The 20,129-nt window shown below is 33.9% G+C and overlaps 1 protein-coding gene across 17 annotated transcripts in view; it reads left to right on the top strand.

Annotated features, from left to right (window-relative positions):
• Positions 1 to 20,129, top strand: part of BAZ2B (bromodomain adjacent to zinc finger domain 2B) — a 468,630-nt gene that overhangs the window by 397,639 nt on the left and 50,862 nt on the right. For 11 of the 17 annotated variants that reach the window (XM_049888762.1, XM_049888761.1, XM_049888760.1 and 8 more), the window contains 8 exons: positions 984 to 1,049; positions 2,723 to 2,788; positions 4,122 to 4,166; positions 4,412 to 4,444; positions 5,698 to 5,763; positions 15,393 to 15,533; positions 18,089 to 18,343; positions 19,316 to 19,530. In XM_049888762.1, the coding sequence (XP_049744719.1) occupies positions 984 to 1,049; positions 2,723 to 2,788; positions 4,122 to 4,166; positions 4,412 to 4,444; positions 5,698 to 5,763; positions 15,393 to 15,533; positions 18,089 to 18,343; positions 19,316 to 19,530 (887 nt within the window). The remainder of the gene's footprint in view (positions 1 to 983; positions 1,050 to 2,722; positions 2,789 to 4,121; positions 4,167 to 4,411; positions 4,445 to 5,697; positions 5,764 to 15,392; positions 15,534 to 18,088; positions 18,344 to 19,315; positions 19,531 to 20,129) is intronic. The other 6 variants (XM_049888772.1, XM_049888773.1, XM_049888759.1 and 3 more) reach the window with 2 other exon arrangements.

Genomic DNA, 20,129 nt, shown 5'->3' with positions numbered 1-20,129 from the left:
ACCCAATAGGCCAAAAATATCACCAGATACTCCTCAAGGCAGTTTTCTGGAAATTGGCAGAAGCATTATTATACAGCAGAGAAGCATAGGCACTGGGATCTGACCAGGGCTCTGTATTTACAATTTGACTTTAGTCAAAATATTTACTCAGTTTTCTTACATAACAAGAATATAATTACAACTCCTATGATTGTTGTGATCAAGATAGTTTAAGTAAAGTGCCCGGTTCGGTGGTTGGGTACTAAATATTATAAAGTGAACCTATATTATAGGGTTGCTCTGAGTTGGAATTGACTTGATGGCAATGGGCTTATATTATAATAATTTATAAATAATGTTTGTCCCTGCTACATGCCAATGACAGTACTACCAAATATATGTACATTGATATAAATCACTTGGACAGTTAAGACAAAGGTCTGGAAAAGAGATCAGTTAAAAAACAGTTTCAAAAGCTACAACTAACATCTGACAATTGTAGCAGTTATTTTAATATTCACACAATATAAAATATGTTGGCTGTGAAAATTCTAGGAGAAGTACAGTTTGCAAGTAGAAGAGTAGATATTCTTTGCTCAACAGCATGCAATAAATGACAGTGGCTGGCCCAGTACTAAACAGGTTTTCTGACTCCTGCTACGGTGTTTTTTTTGCTGTGCTGTCCTGCATTTATTTCAAACTATGCATTTTTTTTTGTAATTCCAAATATTTTTAACGATCCTCAAGCTGTAGGAGTTACATCAGCTTAGTGTTTACCTGATTTGTATATATCTATTTGGCACTTGTATTTTATAAGTTATTTTGAGAAATTTTATAAAGCCATTAATTTGACATAAATATATATGATGTTAAACTAAATAATTAGACTTGGGCAGTGTTCGGTAGTTTCGTACTTATATTCTCTACAATTTTATTCCAATTAAACACTTTTCACCTAGCTTCTTAGTTCATTTCATCTTAAACAATCATAATTTTTCCTACAGGAAAAAATTAAGAGAATACAACAAATCAGAATGGAAAAAGAACTTCGAGCGCAGCAAATTCTAGAGGTAGAACTCTTAAATTTAATACAATTAAAGTAATGTAGTCATTTTTTTTCTTAAACTCAGCAGAAGTAAAAATTTTGCCTACATGGTCTCTCACTTATCCAAAATAATTTATCCATAAAAAATTCTCTTTAAACCTAATGTATCCAGTAAGACCTTACCAGGCAGAACCTTTTTTAGGAAGCTCATCTAAACCTAGCAATAAAAACCCAGGAAGTAAGACAAAAGAGAGAAAAAAGAAGGGAAATGTCTAAGCAACCAGTATAGTTGACATAAAGTTCACTTAGTAAAACTCATGTTATTTTTAGAAAGATCCTTAAGGTTTATAGTCAAATATTTACTTTTAATTCAGAGACAAATGTTTACATGAGTAAACATTACAAAAATAAAAGTAAGTTTTAACATTTAGAAAGCATTTAACTAGCTTGAAGACCTGGTTTCTAATGGACTCCCATCCCCAATAAGCTGATTAGAATCGGACTAGTGAATATACATTAACAACAACAGTAATAATAGCCGAAAGACAAATAGCCAGGGAAAATACAGAAAAACCGGAACTTGGAAGCCTAGCGACAGTCTCCAGTCTTTTAGTTGGACAGCAAGGAGTTTTCAACACATTAATAGCCCAAAGGCATCAACCAATAGAACTGTGCAGTATAATAACTGATGGTCAGAATAATTCCCCTGAGTCATCAAGAAAAGGCCAAATTATGTTTAGTGACTATGTCTATGCAGGCATAAGTTTCAAGATTATTTCCACCCAAAATAGTGAAAATAAACTTTGAATGTTTAAAACTGGTACAAACTCTCAGCTATTCAGGAAACTCTGCTGCTTATTATAGAACAGTTTATTCCCTGAGGGCTGTAGATACCTGAGGTTTTCTAGGTTATCATTTTTTCCTCTTAGAAATGTACACTTTTTTTTTTAACCTATTTCCAATTAATTTTAAAACCCTCATGTTGAAAATATTTCCATCTTAAAGTAAACTGACAGCCAATATGAAACTACTAGATATTTAATGACTTTATGATGAAAATCAAATTTGATACTCAAAATGTGCTTCATGAAAGATTACAATTAAAAAAAACACTTGAATTAAACTGCAATTTACAGAGATAGGGGAAGTCAGATTTAATGTATTTCATTTAAATCATTTGAGTAATGGATTTCTTTATCTCAAATTTCAAGTATTTCAAAAGAAATTTCAAATAAAATAGCATTTTTAGTGTGTTGTGATTCATTTGTGAATAAATTTTTATCAGTTAAAATCTAGTTTTCTGAATTTTTATAGCAATTTTGTTTTACTTTTTAAAAAGTAAAAACAATAAATAATAAAATTGTTTTCCCACGATTAAGTTTTAAAGTAAAATGATATAAATACTCAATTATTTCAGACTTTTAAAAGAGTTTGAAGAAGGTAAAACAAAGCTTCATATAGTCTTATGAATTTAAGAATTTTTTATATATCCTAATTCTGGTCTATAAATTAGAATTGAAATTAGCATGTTAACTATGATAACTGGGGGGAAATACGTAGTTGTCTACATATATATATATGTTATGTTACATACTGTTTTGTACTTTGTGAGGCATGTAGCGTCATTTCAAGTCTGAGATTATTTTCAAGTTGTAGTGCTGCTGTTGCATGACTTTGAGACCTGTTTTGCATGCACAGGCTAAAAAGAAAAAGAAGGAAGAAGCGGCAAATGCCAAATTATTGGAGGCCGAGAAACGAATAAAGGTTAGTTTAGATGAGAATCAGAGTTTTTATTTTTAAAAAATAAAAACTATATGATTGTTATACCAGTATGAATTACATGAAAAACATGGCTTTCCTCAAATGATTATCTAAAAATATGTTTAGCATAGATATAACTTGTGTATAATGTATGCTTTTTTATTTGTATGCATATTGTATTTTTTTTTTATTTCATTATACAGGTGTCGTGTGATGCTTTGGTTGTGCATCCAATCTGAGGTGCAAACTATTGCATAATACTTGTATACCATTTTGTTCGATAAAAATGATCCCTCCAAATCTATTTTGTGTGTTGTTTATGTTTATGTTTCAGACTGTGTCCCAAATCTGATTCTCCTCTTAGATTATAACTTTCTCCTGAAGTGTCTACAGAAACAAGAACCTAACTTTATCAGCTATTATTTACCAATGATAAAATTAGCCATTGTTAATTATTATAACTAAAATGTTTGGGGGTGTTTTGGTTTTGTTTTCCCGGCATGAAGAATAAGAGAATTGTTTCTTCCCCTATTGACCCCACATCTTACCTTCCACTCCTTCTGATCCTTAAGTCTGATGTCAGAGTTATCCTAGTGGTGCTGGAAACATCCGCCACCATGACACCTTGTAAAGGCAGGGAGCTGTTTGTTGCCTTTTCTACACATACTCTATTACTTTGTTCTTTAGACTTCTGCCCCTATTCGTGGCTGTCCTTAGTATTAATTTCATCCAGATTTTACCTTTATAAAGATTTTGAACTTGATAACATGCATAGAATTGTTTGCAGTAAGCCCCACCCCCTTGATATAGTGCCCTGAATCATAGGTAGCCATGAAAATCTCAAACCGATCACAGAGACTCTTGTTACTCTCATTCATAGATGGTGTTCAGAAATGAAAGAGATGCTACTAATTATAGAGTATCCTTAGGAGTGTATCTTTAGAGTGGAGAGACTTCCTGATCAGTTGGATTTGAAGCTTGTGTCATAATGTATCAAAATAATTTTTAAAAAATACACGTGCCAGTTTTATCTGATATGCTCTGACAATTTAGCTAGTCATTTCAGTGACTGTGCCTTTGAAATGTGCTATTAGGTCATTGAATTTTAAGGCGAAATGGCTACTGAAGATCTTTGTTTTATCTTATAATTTGTATGTATTATGTCGAACCATATGAAATTGCCATTTTATAAGTAAAAAATGACCCTATATTGGCAATTTCATATGATTCAACCTAATAGATTTCTAGACAATCTCAGAAAAGTAGCTTTTAATACTTTTAGCATGTTCTAAATCCTCCCTAAAAATCATATATTAAAACTTTCCTATTTTTTAAGGAAAAAGAGATGAGACGACAACAAGCTGTTCTTCTGAAGCATCAGGTCTGTGTACATACAGTTTTAAAACTGTTGAACTGTAAATTCTACAACTTTGCTTAAAGCTATTTGGGGGAAAATCTTCAAAATATTTTCTTAAAAATTTGCTGGTAAAATTTCTGCTTAAGTTTTTCCTTTCATCTTACAGTTTATTGCCTTGCTTTGGTATTGGTGTCTTTTGGGGGGTTATAAATTGGTTTTATGACTCTGTGATTTCTGTTTCATAATGTTGTGCCAACTCTTTCTACCAGGAGTTGGAGAGGCATAGACTAGATATGGTATGGGTATGTTTATTTTTGTACATCTAACACCGCATTGTGATTTGGTTGTGATATGGTTGTCATAGCAATGCATAAAGTGTAGCACTGGCTGCTGTCATATTACATACTGCTGCATGGCTTTACAGCACAGTGCATTGCATACATCTGCTTGTCTGTCTGTAAGGAAAGTGATACATATTGAAGATTTTTAATTTAATTGTGCAAGCCTTATATAAGGCCGCTGTCTAAAAATTTACGTTACTGATGTCACAATGAAAGTTCGATCACTATACAATTTGATGCAGTTGTGGCCCACATTCTCCCATCATTCTAGATGCAAAACTGCCATTGAATACAATGGGAATTTTGACTTAGGTTGATGAGAGAATATGAAATATATTCTGGTTTTATAGACAATTTTTATTTAAAAAATTAGAAATATCCCTTTGGGAGGACTAAATATATTTAAATTAAAAAATCAACTTCATATTATCAATATGTAATACCACTATTTTAAAATAAAATGAAACCTGTGAATTAAGCTAGTGCTTACCTTACTTTCATACTGTGACTTTTAGGTTCCACTTATTAATTAGCCCATGGTGCAGCTTTTGTGGCTTTAAAAAGCGCATCAAGTGGCAGACATCAGTAAATAGGAATATCCCATTTCATTGGTGTTTGTATATGAACCAAGATTAGTTTAATTAACTAAATTGGTAAAAAGTTAAAAAAAAAAAAACTTTCTAATTTGTTGGTGGCTTATTGGATTTACAAAATGATTTTGGTACTTGAAATAAAATAAAACTAACCAATTCTAAAACCATGAAGTGAAAATGATTATAAGTCCATTTTTGCCTGATCTAAAAATTTAAGAACAATACAACTTTTAGTTTAATTGGCTATAGTAAGTATTTATGGTTTTTCTAATAGCAGATGTAAGGTAACTGACCTGTTCCAGCCAACCATTATGCTTTTTGTTCTGCCAGCTTTTGAAGGAGCATCACAACTGACCATAAGTAAATCTTGTATGCTTCTGTTTACACTGTCTCCATGTTCATTGCTTTACCTTTTTGCTTTTGATTGTTCTTGTATTTGCTTTCTAAACCTGAACTAAAACATGCACAGACTGGCCATTCTTGTCCTATATTTAGTATTTACTGTGACTTGTCTATAAATGCTAAACATGCTATACCAAGTTTTGTTTTGTTTTTTTCCATTTAAAAATCAAATCGTTAGCTGTGGTTGAGTTATTTTCCTAATTTTATCTGGCCTAATAGGAACGAGAGAGAAGGCGACAACATATGATGCTTATGAAAGCTATGGAAGCTCGTAAAAAAGCAGAAGTAAGTGTATGTTTCCAGCAAAAAAACATTATATTGTCATAAATTAATTTTTTTTTCCTAAAGCATTGGCTCTTCTAAATATAAATTTTTCAGAGTATGGGTTTATTATGATTTACTGGCTTTCATAAGCAAACCAAAGGTTAGAGATAGTAACTGAGTGTTAAAACATAAAAAAATGTACAAAGGGTTCCAACGTATGTGTTAATTTTCCTGGCCGAGGTTTTAATAATCGTTTTTTCGTGTAGTGAATGGCATTGGTTTAGATAAAAGTAGCTATTTACTAATAATACAGCATTCCTAGATAAGTCTTGTGTGTCCTGATTCAAATACTAATCATTCCAACCATTGACTTTAGAGTGAACTGCCCTCAAAATTATTCTTTAGCATTCTATGTGTAAAATTAAGCCTAAGTACTTTACTTAAAATAGACTTTTAATAGATAATTTGGAATAAGAGAATTATTGACATAGGCCAAAATGAGCTTGTTTGCAACATAATAAAAATCAATTAAAGGTGAAAACACTATAAAGGAATGCGTTCTCCATTAAAGCAGTTGAAAAGAGCAATGGCCATTATAATCAGGGCTTTGGAGGTTGAACAACGTTCAGACTTCCATTCTGGGTTTGCCACCAACTCGCTTTACCTTTTCAGCACATTTTACCCCTAAGGTTATGTGATTATCAAGTGAGCTAAATAGTAAACAAGAGTTAATGAAAATGACACTAGTCTAGAAGTTGAGAGGTATTTTGGCCTCAATACTTTGAGGCTCTGACTTAAGTAATCAGTATAGATTTATTATGTGTATCCTTTAAGAACATGGACATTATAGACAGATTACCTAGGTTTGAAATCTAGTTTCATTATTTTCCAACTACATAACCTTTGGCAAGTGATTTAATCTCTCTGTGACTCTGGTGGCGTAGTTGTTAAGTGCTATGGCTGCTAACCAAAGGGTCGGCAGTTCGAATCCACCAGGTGCTCCTTTAAAACTCTATGGGGCAGTCCTGCTCCGTCCCAGAGGCTCGCTATGAGTCAGAATTGACTCGATGGCACTGGGTTTGTTTTTTTTTTTTTTTTTTTGTATGTGTGACTCAGTTTTTTCATCTGTAGAATAGAAGTAAGACTAGTTCCTATATCATAGGATTATGGTGATTGTGTGTCTGGGTGTGTGTATATGTGCAAAGTTCTTAGGATAATGTCTGGCCATGTGCTGGGTACAATGTGCTTACTACATACATATTTGCTATATAGAGTGGAGCTAGCAAGCTTCATAGCCAGGGCTGGGAACTACTAACTTAAGTTACTTCTAAGGTCTTTTCCAGCAATCATGTTTTTCCTGCTCTCTTTTTTCCCTAACCTGTTGATTATCCAGGCCTTTTGGCACCCTATGTACAAAATATAATAATGGAATTCTATGCATGGAATTATAACCGTATCTCTGAAAAATGATGGCCAGGGAAAGAGAGAGAGGTAACAGATTCCATGAATTGGCATGGCTGCTATCTCTGTCCTTTCTGCAATCAGTATGATGGTGGGAAGGGTAGGGAGGGAGATTAATTAAAACCATGAACGCTGAGCCTGCTATCCTCCAATCTGGAGAGATGGAAGCCTAGAGAACAATTAGTAACTTAGAGAAAGACCTGAAGAACTCCTCAAAGGACAAATTCTTCCTTACCAAGTTTATTTCTTATTAGAAGAAGTAAAAATAACCAGGGCTTGTCATTTTGGTATTTCCTGGCTAGGAAGACAGTTAAGGAAGGGAAGGCAAAGTAATCAAAAAACCCAGAGCATTATCTCCAGACATACTAGGATTTAGTAGAAGGGGAACCCAAGAATATAGTGTGAGTAGATGATCTGAGGGAGTAAATGTCCAGGTGAAAAGGGTACCTGAAAGGCTCCAAAGACATTACCCTTATTATTGGTTTTCATATTTGCCTTCCATGGCCTGGGAGGAAAGTGAAAAAAGCTGCTGAAGCAAGGTGGATAAAACCTGGGTTGAGTGTTGGGGGGGGGGGGGGGGAGCAGTACAGGATAAATGGGACTAATTAAAATTAAATCTTCCAAAAATCTATCAAAACCAGGGGCGATTTTGCCCTCAAGGGATATTTGGCAATGTCTGAAGATATATATGGTTACAACTGGGAGAGTGCTACTGTCACATAATGGGCAGAAGCTAGGGGTGCTGCTAAGCCTCCTACAAGTCACAGGAGAGCCCCCACAACAAAGAATTAACCTGGCTCAAAATGTCAGTAGTGCCAAGGTAGAAAAATCTTGCTCTGTACCTTGCAAAACTTCTTGGACGTGTGCTCCAGGAGAATATTAGAGTATGCTCATAGCAGCATTATTCATAACAGCCAAAAACAATAGCAACTCAAATTTCCATCAACAATAGAAAGAATAAATTGTTTTTAGTCATTCTTGTAATAGCATACCCTACAGAATGAAAGAATAAACAAGAGCATAGAACAACATGCATAAATCACATACGTAAATGTTGAGCCAAAATAATTCAAACACGAATACAATGTGATCCCATTTTTATAAATTTCAAAAACAAGCAAAATTAAACTACATTTTGAAAGATACATATATAGATAGTGAAATTATAAAAATGTCATTTTCCTGTGGGGGAACAGTACTGCTCAGAGGCTGGGTAGTTTTATCGGTCGTTCTGATTTTAAATTATGTCCCTCTATTGATCTGTGATCAACTAAGTACTTTTTAAAATTTCTTAAATTACTACTGTGCCTAGCATTGTATTGGAAACTGTGAGAAAGACAAAAAGAATATTCAAGATTTTTATAATCATATGAAAGAGAGAAAATTTTATAGTGTATAAACAGTTAAGCAACATCTAGGCATGTTTTTACGGAAGATTCAAACTTGCACCCAGTCTTTTACGTAAACTTACCCCTCAGTGGGTATTAACAAAATATTCCTATTTGTATTTGTCCATTTCCTCATTATTATTTAACATGCACAAGCTATAACTACTGCAATGCCAATAGTGGGCGTATCTTGGCTTTTTATTCTGCTTCCTGTTACCTCCAAACAATGAGCCTGTATCTGTCATTTTTTTTCTATTACTAACTACCGAAAGAAGTAAGTTTATTATAAGTCCGTATAAAACTCAGGCAAGGCCAGTTCAAAATTCTGAACTGGCTTATGTGTAGCCCTTCATTATAAACTTTAATACCTTTAGACCTTTAGTTATTAGATTGAAAAGAAAGAAAAATAGAGGATAATAAAAATGCACATCTTGTGAGTAGTGTTTGAAGAATAATGATGTTTTAAAAAGTATTGCCTTTACCTCATTAATTAATAATCTCCTACGGCATCTCTAACTATTCAGAGAAGCTCCCTGCAGTCATCAAAGGAGGGAACACAGTCACCACTGTTCTGATTATTTGTGTAAACTTTGCTGATCTTCCTTTTTAACTTAGTACTCTTAATATTTTTTTTTTCACTAAAAAAAGATCCCAAATTTCTATTTGTTCTGTAATTTAAAAATCTAATTTCTGTAGTTTTTCTTTATGTAAATCTGCAATTAGTAAGAAAGTTCAGAGTTATGTAACTTATCTTAGTTATTGTTATATTAATTTTAAAGAGACAGCATATCATAATAGCTCATAAATATTTTCATTAACATAGTATAAGAAGAATATTCCTCAGCTTCATGAATTAAAAAGGCTTATTACTTCCTAGTATAATTCAGGCAATATGAAATACTTCTGCTTTCATTATTAACGATCACTGGAAGCATAAGGCAGTTTGAACAACATGAGAAAGTAAAATTTAACTCAAAATCTACTGTTTCATCTGTAAAAACTTCAAACTATACCAGTCACAAATTACTTTACTCCTATTAACTGAGAAAAAACCATAGTAATGGTAACAGGGTCTTTTCTATGTTTCCCCAGGGATCAATAAACTACAAAAGGTTGTTAAACATGCATCTATCAGAGAATGAGTGTGTCAGCACTTTAGGAGACAAAACCATAAAATGCAAGACAGTAGTTCAGGTTCCAGAAGTCATCTAATAAGCAATTTGAAAGTAGAAAAATTCACAGCCCCCCAATGATTCAAGTGATGAGAGTATTTCATAATTCTATATTTTTACCAATCATTATTTAGTGAAAAATAAAAAGCAGGATTGTACTTTTGCACTTTTGCAATATAGACAATTTTATTTAAATAAACCCATGTTTCAGTTAGAAACACAATATACAAACGTATTTAGTTTTTAAAATGTCTCTAAAAACAAATGTGGAATGATTTCATGGTAGCTCCTCAATAAAGTGTTAAATGTTATGTAACAATAGATTTGAGAAAGCATTGTCATCAATTTAATGTAGAAATATTAAATCTCTGAATTATCTGACTCAAGTATTAACATTTTGGTTTGAATTTAGACAGCATTTCTATAGCTGTAGCTATTCTAAACAGTATTTAAAGACACTTAATCTAAAGGAAATACAGAATTTTTCATGTAATACTTTGGTGAGTCTTAAGAAATTGTGATAACTGGAAGATTATATTCTTTTTAAATGTAATTACTTTATACCTATAAAATATAAGAAGTACCTTCAGGGTTTCCTCAATTATCTGATACATACTTTTTTCATTTCTTTAATTTTTATATTTTAAATGTAAAATTAAAATGTAAGAATGGTGTGTTCATTTAAAAAATTACTCCTGATCTCCTTGTACTCAACATGTGATCATAAAACAGTATCATTTTTGTTCTTTACATTTTGTATTTTATAAATCACTTGTATTATTAATCTTACTTACACTTTTATTCCTCTTGTACCCTGAGGTAAACCTATTCCTCTTAAATTATATTTATGTCTTTTAAATTTGAGTACCAGTTGCTGTCAAAAGAAATGTATTCTTCTAATTATGCCCAGAACAAACACCTAAGAGACCCAGTAGAATCGTAAAATGCAAAAACGTAGATGTTTTTGCAACATAGTCTCTTAAAAATGGCCTGTTTTGTAATCTTATAAGTTGTAAACTTTACAATAACAGGTCAAAGCCATCTGATTGACCAAATTCCTTGTTTGCTTTTTAAACTTACATAATTCTGAAATAGAAAAACATTATTTCATACATTTAATACTGTGCTATAGATTTCTGGAAAACTTTTATTTATTCTTCTATAGTTTTTTTTTTTTTGTATAGTGTCTAAAATAATCTTTTCATGTGAGTAAAAAGCTTTTGTTTTTTCTCCCTACGCATCTTATACTGTTTAGAATAATTTAAATTTAATGTGTTTGCCATCAAAAGATGTTTCAACTTTGAAATGAAATTTTAAGTGACTTTTAAACTAATATATTAGTAATATTTTGATACAGAAAATCCCATTACTTTAACTGGAATGATAAAAAAATATTTTATTATGCATGATGAATTACATTCCAAGAATCCACATTTATTTAAAGAATTTCTGTATCTGGAAAACTATGGTGGGGGGAAGGTGGGAAATGTAGTAAAAAAAATTTTTTTTGAGAGGAGGCATACTAAGATGCTTGTAATTATTTATAAACCACCAAACCCATTACAGGATGGAATAGAACTGCCCGATAGGATTTCCAAGGTGGATTCTAACTGTGACCTCTCTTCAGTTTGCAGCCCAGCTCTTAACCACTTTCCACCAGGGCTCCATAGTTATTTATACCGAAAACCAAAACCAAACCCAGTGCCTTCGAGTCGATTCCGACTCGAAGTAGTATAGTGACCCTATACTACTTATATGAGTAGTTATTTATAAAAACCCAGTACCCAGTGCCGTGGAGTCGATTCCGACTCATAGCAACCCTATAGGACAGAGTAGAACTGCCCCATAGAGTTTCCAAGGTATAAAAAACTAGAATCTAAAATATAGTCAGGAGCTACCGCATTTTTACTCCAGTAATTCACACCTTCAGTGGGTTATGTTTGTTTGCCAGTGGCACCTTCCCCCGTGAGGTATTTTTGTAAGCACCACTGTGCCAATTTTTTTTTTTTTTTTTTTTTTTTTACATGTTGCTACCCAGCCCCAGTGCCGTCGAGTCGATTCCGACTCATAACGACCCTATAAATTAAAAAAAAAAAAATTGGCCTATGGGGTTTAGAAAATACCTCGCGGGGGGCGGGGAGGACAGGGTTGGCAGACAAACATGGAATATGGTTGTTATTTGCCCAAAAATACGGTATATTCTGCAGTCATTTGTAGGTAGTCTAAGTTATTGCCCAGAAATTTAACTAATATTAGCATAAAAATATGATTTAACATTCTTTTCATGTTATAATAGGCTTAATAAATCTTATCTCTGATAGGTTAGAGGTCCATAGTGAACTGGCTTTGCAAAATCAAAAAGTCACGTTGTGAAATCATAACATTTGACATAATAATAAAATATAATACTATGGAAAATAGATGTAGGATCAAGTATGGCAGCTTAATCTGTCAAGAAAAGACTTACGATACAAGCAAGTAGCTTCAAACTGGCAACGCTATCTTCTCAACATAGGTGTTTCACACAGTGCTGCCGGAGTGTAAGCAATTCACTCAGACTTAGGAAATTTGAGACCAGAACTTGTGAGGGGCTAGATTCTGACTGGCCTTATATACCATTCTAAATATTAGTTGGCTGTTTAGTGGACTCCAGAAGCTCTGGTTCTTTGAGAATTATCTTGTACCAGAACCACAAGATTTCTGTTAGTCCTATACAATTCATACTGAATTTAGAGACTCCATTTTTCCACTGAAATATCCCTAATAAAAAAAATTTTTTTAATAAATTTTTTTTTTTAATAGCAGACAAAAATTGATGCTTTAAGTAATAAAAGTTCCACAGATTTCTGAGATTTTTGGAAATCCCAAAGGAAAAACAAAAACAACAAACCCGTTGCCATCCAGTTGATTCCAACTTATAGCGACCCCATGTGTTACAGAGTAGAACTGCTCCATAAGGTTTCCTTGGCCATAATCTTTTCACATGGGCTCACCTGAGTCGAAATTGACTCCACAGCCACTAATAACAACAACGGTTGTCTTTAAGGAAGCAGATTGCTAGGCCTTTCTTCCACAGAGCAACTGGGTGGATTCAAACTGCCAACCTTTAGGTTAGTAGTCAAGCACAAAGTCAAGAAAAGACTTATCATACAAGCAAGTAGCTTGTGATTAATAATACTAAGGACAGAGCTAACAGAATGAGGGATTCTAAAAGTTACTATAAGGCAAAGTACAGGAAAAGATAAAGCAGCAATAAACACTGGAGGACATAAAAGAGCCAGATTTAGTAACGGTTGGTGGAGAATTTAGAGAGATATGGGATTGAAGTTAGCATTGTAATTGGCAGCTAAATGTAGTTTTCTCAAAATGTTTTATCTCCTTGCCATTATCATTGCCATTGAATAGTGTCTTCAAGAAGGAGATGGGTAGAATGGAGAGAAAAAATTAAGATTTTCTGCCTTTTCTTTTATATTCTCTTGATCTTTCCACTGCAGGCTGCTTATGTATTAAAAAACAAAAAAGGAAGACATAGAAGACGATTTCTGGAGGATAGGCTTTCATCCCCTCCTAATTTATGTTTTAATACCTCTAACCTTGGTGGCGCAGTGGTTAAGTGCAACGGCTGCCAACCCGAAGGTCAGCAGTTCGAATCCACCAGGTGCTCCTTGGAAGCTCTATGGGGCAGTTCTACTCTGTCCTACAGGGTCGCTATGAGTCAAAATCGACTCGACAGCAGTGGGTTTGGCTTTTGGTTTTTTAACCTTACCAGTGGGAATGGAGATGTAAACCAGTGGGTGAGAGAGATTCTAAGGAGTTCTTAGGTAGTCTTTTCCCACCCGTGTCTCCTCTCTCCTCCCGACTCTCTTGCCCAGCACCAAGAAAACACAGGAAGTCAGTAACTCTGACTTCCTCATCACCATTACTACTTGCCCCATCGCAAATGTCTGCCCCGAGTCACCAGAACCACTCCTAAGGAATTAAGAAAAACAAAAAAGAAAACTAACACCCCGCACTCCCCCGCCCCCACCACACCCGCACACACACAGATACTGTTACTAAAAAAATTTAAAAACTGATGTTAAAAAAAGAAGAAGTGTTCCTTGTATCCAGGTATTTTTCAGTGTTTTCCTCCTAGCTCATACCAAAAATGAATGCACATAAAATGTGGGATATAATGGTAAACTTATTGTTGAATTTATCATTCAACTTATTGTTGAATTTATCTCATAAGTTTAATGTACCATGGGACTGTAAAAATGGAATAATATAGTTCTTGTCTTGAGGAGTTGACAGTGTTATTAGGGTAGGATAGGATTAGGATATGGGCAAAAATAATTAGTTATTTGGTCTAAGAGCGAGGAGGTGGTAGTGTTTAATTAGGATTTAGATATGCAAGATGAGAGTAATGACCTTCCTGATCAGAGTGCTCCAATATAAGGAGGTCACAAAATAAGATATGTCTGTCAGGAATAGTGGAGCCTTGGTGGTGTAGTAGTTAAGAGCTCAGCTGCTAACCAAATGGTTGGCAGTTCAAATCCTCCATCTGTTACTTAGAAACCCTATGGGACCCTGTCCTACAGGGTCACTGTGAGTCAAAATTGATTCAATGGCAACGGGTTTTTTGGCTTATCAGAAATAGCAAATAGTTTGATTAAATCTACGTAGAAGACAGAAGTGGGGGATAAGGTTGGAAAAGAGTCCAAATTAAAAAGTAAGGAGTTCGACCTTATTTTGATAGAAAATTGAAAGATTTTTTTAATCAAGCAAGGATATGACCAAAGCTAGGCTTTACAAAAATAAATCCAACAGTAAAGCCTAGGGTATATGGGGGGGGGGGAGGTAATAGGTTAGCATTGCCTGATAATTCTACTCTTATTTTTGTTTGAGGTATGACAATAAAATAATGGTTCTGGTTTTACGACAAAGTTTCTCACTTTTTCTTCTGATACAATATCATCCTTTACAACAGGGAGATAAAAGTTATTTCCATATTGTTGCCATTACACTAAATATTTTTTAATGCTTTTTGAATTGCCTTCAGAACCTACTTTATATTCTCTTAAGTGTTGTTTATGGTGGTAAATAGTAAATATTTTGATTTCATCACAGCTGCTATCTTAAGAAAAAAAGACTGGCTAATTCACTTTGAAAGAACTGCTTTTGCAAATTCAAACATGTTGCTTCTGCTTTCCTACTGTAAATCCTGCCTTGCCTCCTGGAGCTACACAAAATTTTATGTTAATAACTTGTTATCTTTATTTTTTAAATATGTAGTTGCCCAAATGCATTTTATATACGTGTTTTTATTAATACATATTTTATTCCCATGTTACAAACCTAGGAATGATTTGAATACGTTTTAAATAATGAAATAATTTGCATGGATGCTAATATTAATATTAAATGTATATAGTCATAAGATTAGTTTAAAATTCAAGGGGTGAGAATAATGAAAAGCAAAGTAACTAATTGCTATACAATTCCATATCTACTTCTAAACCTAAGAGAAAATCTGTACTCTGTTCATGGAAATAGTAATACTTTGATTGCCTTTTAGATTTTAACTGGAGTTTTTTTCAAACACATACAGTGATTAAGGAGAATATGTGGACATGATTTTCTTTTTAAGGAAAAGGAACGGTTGAAGCAAGAAAAACGTGATGAGAAAAGATTAAATAAGGAACGCAAACTAGAACAAAGAAGATTAGAGTTAGAAATGGCAAAGGAACTAAAGAAGCCTAATGAAGACATGTGCTTAGCAGACCAAAAGGTAATCTATATATCGTGGGAATCATTTCATTAAAAAATGTTAATTTTCCCCGTGTTCTCACCTGATTCCTTTGCCAGAGCTGCCATTATGAAAGCTTTTTGTTTTTAACTAGAGCACTGAATTTCCAAGCCTAGGTCAATGTGCTTCTCCTGGATGGCCCACCAGTAAACCTCTCTAGAGCTCCTGTACTGATAATGGCAGTTCTTAATATATAACTAATGAACCTTTCTAATTTAATTGGAAGTACTGCAAAAATCTACGAAGAATTATAAAGGTAGATAGGTTATCCATGTTTCATTTGGTTTGTCCCAGGCCTTCAGGCTCAGAAAGACCTAAGTCCTCCTCACCCTCACCCCATGTATATGTAAATAAATTAGGATTTATTGTTTATAACCTCACTCAGTGCTTTACTAACAGTAGCTAACCTTTTTTTGAGCATGTTTACTACATGCCAGGTACTACGCTAAGTGCTTTATTTGGAGTCTTTCATTTGATCTCATCACATTCCTGTGAAGTTGGTATTTATCTCCATTTACAGATGAGAAAACTGAGACACAAAGAGGTTAAAGAACTTTCCCAAGATTGCCCACCTAATAAATGGCAATTTAGATCCAAACTCCGGTTTGTTAGACTCCTGAATCCATACTGTGTATCATCCTGAAAACCAAGAAATTGTGTACAACTAAAGTACTTCTTGGAAACCCCGGTGGCGTAGTAGTTAAGTGCTATGGCTGCTGACCAAAAGGCCGGCAGTTTGATTCCACCAGGTGCTCTTTTGAAACCGTATGGGGCAGTTCTACTCTGTCCTATAGGGTCGCTATGAGTTGGAATCGACTCAACGCCAACAAGTTAAAGTACTTCTTCTGTGTTTTCTCTTCTGTAGTGTTTCACATACATATAAGGCTGCAAAAATACACAAAAGTGGAAATGTAGAAAGATCAAAATAATCCTGGCAACCAGCATGATTTCCCATACTTTAAGTAAAAATCAGTTATTTTTACTATATTCAAGAAAATGGCACTTCTAGAAAATTATATTAATAACACAAATCATCACTATTATACTGTTGCAATAACTTGTTATGCTTGGTCAAGATCATCCATATTTACTTATGGACCATATTCATCTCAGATACGAATAGTGATTGTCCCTTGATTTATATAAACTCTTTCCTATGATGCTTAAAGCAAACTTTTAATAACCCTACTAGAGATTGAATTATATTAATATTTCATTTATCTACTTAGCATAAATGCTTTTGAATAAAAATGAAAGTATACTTACTAGCTTTAGTCATCTGGGTGTTTAAAATTTCCTAAGTGCATTATCTCAAATTCCGGCTCATAGCAACCTGTACATTATAGTTATATAGGTCAACACATTTGATGAGCTCATACTGAGCACACTTTTAAAATCCTAAGTAAGCTTTATTTTCTTGCATCTTTTATTTTTATTTATATGACACACATTGTAAATATATAAGTCTCAAATATTGAAGTCCATTTTAAACTATGCTTTTCTTAGCTTTGTCATATAAATTATGTTAGAATTATATGTAAATGCATGTCTGATATGGTTCAGGAAAAAAAGAAAACTCAGATTTAACTATTTTTCAAATGAAATATAAAACATTTGTATGGTATTAGGTATTATCCACACAATATTAGTAGAAGAAGCCTTTGGATAGTTAGTAGTTGCAGGGTAAGAAACATTTTTGAACAAGGACTAATTCAGATAAATAGAAATATTTACAAGTCACATTTTTTTCCAGTCAAAATTTAAAGTAGTTTTATTGAGTCCCATCCATGGACAAAAATGTTTTTAATAGATTACCTATTTGAATTTTTAAAATGTCCGTGGCAAACTGGTAATACAGTTTAGTCATTAAAATGTTAATATGTGAACATATTTAAACAGAGGCAGCTTTTTTTTTTATCTTTAATACTAAAACTCAGTGTTTCACTAAATACAGGGAAACCTAAAGATTGTGGGTTGCATTATAACTGGGTTTATGTTCAGGATTATGGGTTCTAATCATGTAGGCCTAGTCATTTATCTGCAGTTGTTAGCCACAGATGGCACCACTCTCTCAGACTGCACAGCCCACAGATGCACAGTGTTAGTTTCTGAGCTACCAGAAAGGTGTGAATTATAAATCAGTCTCCGTCATTAGAAGAAAGCAGCTCACATACCCTACTAAGTATGTCCATGGTAAAGTAGTGTTGCAATGTTTATTTCTTACATGTTATTTAACTTTTGTTTCAGTGATTATAATCTGTTTTATCAATATGTAAGTTAATTAAAATTAGTATTCTCCTTTGCAGAGATCTGAGTTCATACTGAGTTCTTCCAGAATTTATTGAGTGGTTACTTGTGTTCAAGACCCTATGCTCAGTACGATGAGGGTGGCAGAAATGCCTCCAGGGAGTTTACCACAAGAGGGAAAACCACCAGTACAAGTGAAAGAAAGATAGCAGCTTATTGTAATTCAGAAAATCATGGTTCTTTAAATTTTAAATGTATTTTATTTATGAATGTATTTATTTTATTTCCAGCCTTTGCCAGAGTTGCCTCGTATTCCAGGACTTGTTCTCTCTGGAAGTACATTTTCAGACTGTCTCATGGTGGTGCAGTTCTTACGAAACTTTGGTAAAGTTTTGGGCTTTGATGTGAATATTGATGTTCCAAACCTGAGTGTTCTTCAAGAGGGATTGCTAAATATAGGGGACAGCATGGGTGAAGTACAAGACTTGCTTGTGAGGCTCCTCTCAGCTGCTGTATGTGATCCAGGTCTAATTACAGGATACAAGGTAAAAAAAACAAAATATTAAAAAAAAAAAAAAAAAAAAAACCTTAAAAATTCTTTTACTATTAGTGTATTGATAGCTAGCTATGAGTATTAGCAGAAGGTTGTATAGACTGATCCCATTTTTCCGCATGTCTCACAAGGTTAAACGTAGGTTTGCTTCTGGTTATTTTTGATGCAAAACTAGAAAAACCTAATTTATAAAGCCTAAAGAATGTGGGCTGTTCCCAAGAGCTTCTCTAGCTTTAGGCAAAGACCACATTGGTTAGGGGAATTACCCAAATGGTACTCAACGAAACCACAGAATTCGTAATTCATAAAACAATTAAAAATTGTGTGTGCCTTCTGAAATTATACTTCATTCTCTCTGAATCACTGTGAATAATGTGAGGCTAATCAAGGCACCTACAGACCAGCACATTAGCTCTGTATTGCTTAGTGGATACTCAATAAATTCAAATTGATCTTAATTCAGTTAACATACACATTCCAGTCAGCTTTGCTCTAGATAATATTGTAGAGAAAAAGTCTTTAAGAAGCACCTGTAGTTTTTCCTCCATCTCCCCATTCATTCAGTAGACCAGGCAACAAAACCCATGATACCATAAAGCCAGAAAACACAGCATCAATAATTATGCTTTTGAACCTCACTAGCCTGGGACAAACTTGGAGTAGTTTCTCTTGTCAGAGAAGTTGTGATAGATGATTTATAACTTCTGCTACACATGAATATACTTACTCTTCTTCCTGCCTGACTTTTAACCAAGGATTTAAAGAAGGAACCAAAAGATAGACGTATTTGAGTAGTTTTCTACCACCTGTTGCCTGTTTTAATCTTCACTTCATCAAAAATGTGAATAAAATCCTTGTCAGTAATACGTAAACCAGATAATACCAGTATTTTGTAATCTTACTGTTTTTATGATATGAATGAATGGTTGTGATCAATACTGATAAAAACATTAAACTTTTTTAGGCCAAAACAGCTCTTGGAGAGCATTTGCTGAATGTTGGTGTCAATCGAGACAATGTTTCCGAGATTTTGCAGATTTTCATGGAAGCCCACTGTGGACAAACCGAGCTTACCGAAAGCCTGAAGACCAAAGCTTTTCAGGCCCACACGCCAGAGCAGAAAGCCTCAGTCCTGGCTTTCCTGATCAACGAACTAGCATGCAGCAAGAGTGTGGTGAGGTAAGCGTACGCCCAGTCTTTTCTGGTGATTCTTTTCTGTTTTTAATTTGTCCGATCACAAAATTATATAAATTACTTATAGAAAATGTATAACTTACAGACTAACACTAAGAAGACAATTAGACTTACACTTAATCTCACTATTCAGAAATGACCACTAATACTAGTTTAATGTATACTTCTTTATAGTCTTTTGAAAAGAAAATTTGGATCATACAGTATATAGTCTTGGTAACCTCTTTTGTTTGTTCAATAATTTTAGCCTCTATGTACTGGAAAAAAAAAATTTCTTTTCTTACAGTGGCACCAGAACCCAGCAGCATTGCAAGAACCCAGGATTTTTCTTTCCTTGAAATCTTTTGAGGACAGAGAAATACCTGATTTTCCTTAGTAAATATCCATAGAACTATCTAAAACAAAACAAAACAAAAAAACCAAACCTGTTGCCCTCAAATCAATTCCGACTCATAGCGACCCTACAGGACAGAATAGAACCCCCCCTGTATCATTTCCAAGGAGTGCCTGCTGGATTCCAACTGCCGACCTTTTGGTTAGCAGCCGAATTCCTTACCATTGTGCCACCAGGGTTTCCATAAAAC

The sequence above is a fragment of the Elephas maximus genome, chromosome 6, assembly GCF_024166365.1.
Source record: "Elephas maximus indicus isolate mEleMax1 chromosome 6, mEleMax1 primary haplotype, whole genome shotgun sequence".
Lineage (NCBI taxonomy): Eukaryota > Metazoa > Chordata > Mammalia > Proboscidea > Elephantidae > Elephas > Elephas maximus.
The sequence above is the reverse complement of the archived record's forward strand: the minus strand, read 5'-3'. Positions and strand labels throughout refer to the sequence as shown.